We start from the raw sequence: 6,000 nt of genomic DNA, 5'->3' as shown, positions 1-6,000 counted from the left end.
TTTTCCCGCTTAGGCCAGGCCCGGGGTTAATACACCACGTAAGAAAATTAATATAGCATATTAATTATGGCATATTATATTATTATAGCATAATACAATATTTATTGTAATACTTGTGAAAATCCAATCATAAAATACACATTTTTACAATATTATGTTATAACCTAAAAGTATGTTTAATACACCACTTAGGAAAATTAATGCAGCATAACTTTCTAGCATAATACAAAATTCATTTTAATTCTTGTGAAAATCCAATCATAAAATACACATTTTTCACACTGTGGCTGCTATCTTTTTTCCCGCTTAGGCCAGGCCCGGGTGTGTTTTTTGGGATCTTTTTTCCCGCTTAGGCCAGGCCCGGGTGTGTTTTTTGGGATCTTTTTTCCCGCTTCTCCGGCTCCCCTCACGCCCGGGGCCCTCCCGGCCGCCAGGCGGCGCCAGGCGGCGGGGCGGGGCGCGGTGACGTCACTGCCACGCCGGGTGGGCCGATGCGGCGGCGGCGGCCCCGGGAGCGGCAGCGGGAACGGCCCCGGGAGCGGCGGCGGCACCGGGAGCGCGGGTAGCACTGCGAGCGGCGGCGGCGGCAGCACCAGCGCCAGCATGGAGTACGTGAGCCCCGAGCAGCTGGCCGGCTTCAGCAAGTACAAGGTAGCGGCGCTGGCGGGGGCCGCGCTCGGGGCCTGGCGCCGTGAGGGCGGCGCTGAGGGGCGGCCGGGGCCGGGAGCGGCGGCCGGGGCAGGTTGGGGCGCACGGAGGAGGGGAGGCTCCGGCAGGGCATGGAGCCGTGGTGGGGTGTCCGGAGGGGCTGTGGGGAGGGGATGTGGAGGCAGTGCGGGGCTTTGGGGCGGAGGGAGGGGCCGCAGTGGAAGCCGAGGTTTAAAGGGAGCGAGGGGGAAGCGTAGGGCGGTGCGAGTGTGGGGAGGGTGTGCGCTGAGATCTGGGCTTGTGGGGTGGGGGCGTTTGCAGCGGTGTGCGGGGTTTTGGGGGGCTGCGGTGGGACCCGAAGGCCGGGTTCGGAAGGGGTGGGAGGTGCGGTGAGCCGCAGGGTTTGGTGGCTTTGCAGTGACAGCCAGGGGCTCGGGGACAGGGGCTGGGTGCTGCAGTGAGAACTGGGGTGGTGGCAGGGGAAGCTGGAGTTTGGGGACGGGGCATTGCAGGGAAGCCTGGGTTTTGGGGTGAGACATTGGGGTTTCAGGGTACAGAGAGCTCTGCAGTGGAACCCCTGTTTGGGGGAATGGCTGCAGTGAGACCCGAGGTTTGTGGGTTGGGGGGCTGCAGGGAGAACCCCGGGTTGTGTGGCAGAGGAATTGCAGTGAGTGAGAGCCGGGATTTGGGGGGCTGTGGGTGCAGCAAGGACCAGTGTGGTAAATGTGGGAGCGTGTGCGACATGGGACCCCCCTTGCTGGAGTGATCAGGGTGTGACTGGGAGCTTCTCCTCCTGCAGGGAGGCAGTGGTGACCTGTCCCTGCACACAGCCAGCTCTGGAGCTGTCCCCCAAATGAAGTGACGTCGAGGGGGCTGTGGGTTTCCCGGGAGCAGGGCCAGCCCAGGAACTGCCCCCATGGAGATCAGGGCTGCCGTGCTCCTGCCCCATGGGTACTCCCTGCAGTCACACCCATGGAACCCACGTTGTTCCCGCCTCCTTGTGCCAAGCTGTGCAGATCAGGGCTGCCGTGCTCCTGCCCCATGGCTGCTCCCTGCAGTCACACCCATGGAACCCACATCGTTCCCGTCTCCTTGTGCCAAGCTGTGGCTTGTTCAAAGTGCTGGGAACCTTGAAGGAAGCACTGGCAGTGCCACCAGGCTCTGCTGTGGCATTTAAATCCCTGGGGCCTGATTTTGGGCCAAAGTAGGTGACTTATTGAACACGGGGGATGCTGGATCCTGTGTTTATGTGGAGAACAGGGTGTGTTCCATATTTGTTTCTTCTCCCACACCAGCTGTGAAGTAGAAAGGCTTCACCTCACCTTCTTTGCTTTGCTCTTGTTGTAGGGCCCATCATGTGGGCCCACATTCCAGTCGTCCTTCCAGGGTGGCTCATGGAGTGTCACCTAAGAGTGTGGGACAATCAGGACAAGTCTGAGGCCTTCAGGGAGCACAGCTCCTCCTGGAGCCATCCGTGGGGGCTGGGGTGGCCAGGGCTTGCTCACACTGCTATTGTACCCTGGTGAGGTGGAGAGGAATGGACTTGGGGTGATGTGTCAGGCTGCAGGAGGTTCCCTGTGGAAGGCTGCCTGTGTGGGGATTCATCAGGAACATGTCAGTGTGTTTAGAGAGGCAGGGAATGACCGTGGGTTTGTGTGGGTGCTGGAGAAAGGTAATCAAAACACTCGGGGGAAAAGCAATCCAGGCCCCTGCTCTGGTTGGGTGTTGAATGTCCTGTGCCAAACGCCAACGCTCTGTTACTGTCAGGTGTGGGGTGTCCCTGCCAAGAAAGCTGCAGCCAGGCCCTGCTATTTCTGAGTGGAAACTTGCAGTTGGATGCCAGAGGTCAAGTTCTTAACAGCTGTCTGCAGATGGCCTTGTGGCCAGCTTCTGGGCACCCTCCTTCTGTAAATGTATGGGAGAGAGGGAAATGGGGCCTCGGGAGTGTTCACAGAGGTGTCTGTTCTGCTTTGCTTCCTCTGCCTGAGAGGGACTTTGGACATGGGTCTGGAAGGACAGGACACATGGCTTCCCACTGCCAGAGGGCAGGGCTGGATAGGATGTTGGGAATGAGGAATTGTTCCCTGGCAGGGTGGGCAGGCCCTGGCACAGCTGGGGCTGCCCCTGGATCTCTGGCAGTGCCCAAGGCCAGGCTGGATGGGGCTAGAAGCACCTGGGACAGTGGCAGTGTACCTGCCATGGCAGGGGGGGCACTGGATGCGCTTTCAGGTCCCTTCCCATCCAAACCATTCTGGGATTTGATGATTCTTAGTGAGGACAGAGCTCTGCAGCTTCACGTGTCCTTGGCATTGCAGCCAGCTCTGATGGTTTGTCCCTGTCTTTCCGTATGCCAGTCACGTGCCCTGCCTTCTCTGTAGCCTTTTCTCTCCCAGCCTTGTCTGAGCTGCTTGTGATTCCATGTGGTCCAGCTCTGCCCCAAGGGATCCTGTCCTCTGCTGGTGTCTCTGGTGTGATGGAGCCACTGGTGACAATTCCAGGGGCCATGATCCCTGCGTGGCTCTTTGATCCAGGTCCCATAGGAGCAGGGAAGGTGCTGTGGTGACAAGTGTTGTGCAGGAGGCTCTGGCTGCACGTGGGTGTCTGCTCCCCTGCTTTCCTCCCAGTGTGAGCTGGGTGGAAGCACAAGTACCAGGCTTTGTCATGATGCCTCGTGGGCCTCAGGCATTCCTGGGATCTTATCCTCAGGGATCTTGGTCTGGGGCAAGTGCCAGCGAAGGAGGAGGTGGGAATGCCACTCCTTACCCGAGGCCCAGGAGGAATGGAGAGAGAAGGTGGTGACACATGTCATGTTTGAGTCCAAAGGTGGACCATGCTGGTGGTTCACCCCAGAAGCTTCTGGAACCTGCGTGAGTTCAGCAAGAGGAAACTCAAATGAAGTTTGGGAAGGACCTTTTATAGCAAAGCTGCTGCTCCAAAAACCCTCAAACCCTTCCATTCTGTGTCCTTGTGTCTGAGCAGGAGCTGGTGGTGGCCTTAAGGGGCGTAAAGATGTCCTTTGAAATGCTGTTTATCAGAGCTGACACTTTAAGGAGAGAAAAGTATGGATACTGCATGCATTTGGATGGTGGGAATCCTGGGTGGGGGAGCAGCAAATGGGCCTCTGATCCGTGTTATTGGCACGCCCCATCTGTAGAAAATCCTTCCCACATTTAATTAGTCAAGTTCTTAAAGGGTTTTCTTATAGGAAAACAATTCTATTCCTCATTTCCAGTGTTAGATGGAAAGGATGTTCAGAGGCGAGCTTGGAGACCTGGGGCACTGCATCCAAGGGTCAGGCTTCAGCCATTTCCATTTATTGTGGAAAGCATTTTCCTTCTGGATGCTCTCTTCCCTTTCCTGCACCCTTCTTCCAGGTGGGAACCCAGCTGCTGGTCCCATCTGTGCTCTGAAGAAGAGGTTGCTCTGCCCCTCAACCAGAAATCCCATTTTTCCAGACTTGGGAGTGCCACGGGGAGCCAGGCTGCAGATGTTGGGCCGTGGGAAGCAGATGGCTGGAAGCTGTTCCTGGCAGGATTCTCTAGGCTGCTCTGCAAACAGGAGCCCTGAAGAGATCTCTGCAGGGTGTTCAGAAACACCGATGGCAGCTCAGACCGATGGAACAACACCACTGGGAGCAAGGGAAGCAGGAAGGGAAGCGTTTTGGTGCTGGGCTGTGGCCCTGAGGCTCAAGGCCACCATGATTAAAAGCCACCCCCCAGGCTGCCAGCTCAGCTTCTCCTTAGCAGGAGGGGTGAGAAGGAGGGGAAGCCTTTGAGCCCAGCTCTGGAATCACTTAACTCCTTCCCCAAGGGCTCTTTTAGATGCTCTGAGACAGCCTTTAAACACGAGGAGCTTCCCAAGGTGCTGCCTGGCGCCTGCTGAGCACCTCCTAGACTCTGTGATTTCCAAGTTAGAGGTGGTTTGCTTCTTCCTTCTCCTTTTCTGTGATACAATTCAGGGCTTTGAACCACTGCCCAGCTTAGCGTGCCCCTTGCAGCTCTCGTGGTCTGAGAAGTGCCGTGGTTGGAGGAGACAGCAGCAGTGCTTATGGATTAACTGGGAGCCACTCAGCTCACGAGCCCTGGCTGAGCTTTTCCCCTGTGCTAAGCAATGAGATGAGGGGAAGGGATTTATGCTGCTTTCTAGGGACACTTCTGACGTGCTGGAGGGTTTTGATGAGTGATGAGCTGGTGCCACTCCCGGGACTTGCTCTGGCTGAATTGACATCTCTTCAGCCAGAGCAGCCCTGAAATTGCTGCTGAGGTGCTGCTGGTTTCTGAGCAGTGGCCTTTGCTCTACAGGGTGTCTAAGGTACTGAACCATGTTTTGGTGGGGGATTCCCAAACTCGCCTGTTTCAGCCACAGAGTGGTGGTGATGAAGCTCTTTGTGGTCACGACGTACTGCAACTTCAGTCCCCAGTGGGTCCTGCAAGGTTTTCAGGAGGAACTTCAAACCTTTGTGGGTTTTTGTATGAGACAATGACTCACCCAGGCACAAGCAACTTGTGGCTGTACTGTCTGCCACACCTCCCCTGGACATTTCCAGGGATGGAATGGGTGGGAAGGGATGCTCAAGAGCATCTTATTCCGTGGGTGGCAGCTCTGCAGGTGGGCTCTCACCTGGGCACAGGGACAGAATCCCCCTGCCCTGCTGCCCACTCTGGGGGATCAGCCCAGGTCTGGGGGCTTCCAGGTGTCAGCACACACAGCCAGGTGCTGTCCACCTTCCTGGATTCCTTCTCCTGCCCCACAGCAGGAGCCCTCTGAGCTCTTCCCTTGCAGTGCAGGTGAAGGACACAGCTCCTGCTGTGCCCCTCTGCCTGCTGCACACCTCCTGCATCCTCGGGCCCACCTGAAGCAGGAGGTTGGTGTTCCCAGCTGGTGGCTGGGGACATCTCCTAAAATGTGCCTTTCTCATGGATGTGAGCACAGTGGAGCTGCAGGAAGCTGTGTTGCCAATCCCAGCTGTCAGTGTGGGCACAGAGGTGCCACAATGAGCAGCCACAGGCCTGTGGGGAGGAAGGAGCAGTTGAAGTGGTGACAAGTGCTAAGCCTGCTGGTGCCTTTGGCTGTGTGGCTTTTCCAGCACTCTCTCCTTGGCATGCAAAGCAGAGCTGGGTCCCAGCTCATGCCTTGAGTGTTGCAAGGTGTGCAGAGCTATCACTTAAACAGAGCGTGGGCTGCTTGTCAGCCCATCTTGGGGCTCTTTAATTGCCCTGAAAGTTTGCTGCAATGTTTACTGGTGTCTGTTGAATTTTGGCTGCAGGGAATTCCAGCAGAAAAGTTATTCACTGCTAATGAACAGCAAGTCTTTGGCTGTCCAGAGGGTTTGGAAGGGAACTGGGAGGGCAT

At 56.6% G+C, this 6,000-nt stretch overlaps 1 protein-coding gene across 2 annotated transcripts in view; it reads left to right on the top strand.

Moving 5' to 3' along the window:
* Positions 1–483: 483 nt before the first annotated feature.
* The window catches only part of SELENOI (selenoprotein I), a 30,083-nt gene continuing 24,566 nt past the window's right edge, over positions 484–6,000 (top strand). For both annotated transcript variants that reach the window (XM_039714693.1, XM_039714694.1), the window contains exon 1: positions 484–651. In XM_039714693.1, the coding sequence (XP_039570627.1) occupies positions 604–651 (48 nt within the window). In that variant the 5' untranslated portion in view covers positions 484–603. The remainder of the gene's footprint in view (positions 652–6,000) is intronic.

The sequence above is a fragment of the Passer montanus genome, unplaced genomic scaffold, assembly GCF_014805655.1.
Source record: "Passer montanus isolate IOZ18808 unplaced genomic scaffold, ASM1480565v1 scaffold302, whole genome shotgun sequence".
Lineage (NCBI taxonomy): Eukaryota > Metazoa > Chordata > Aves > Passeriformes > Passeridae > Passer > Passer montanus.
This window is presented reverse-complemented; position numbering and strand designations above follow the sequence as displayed.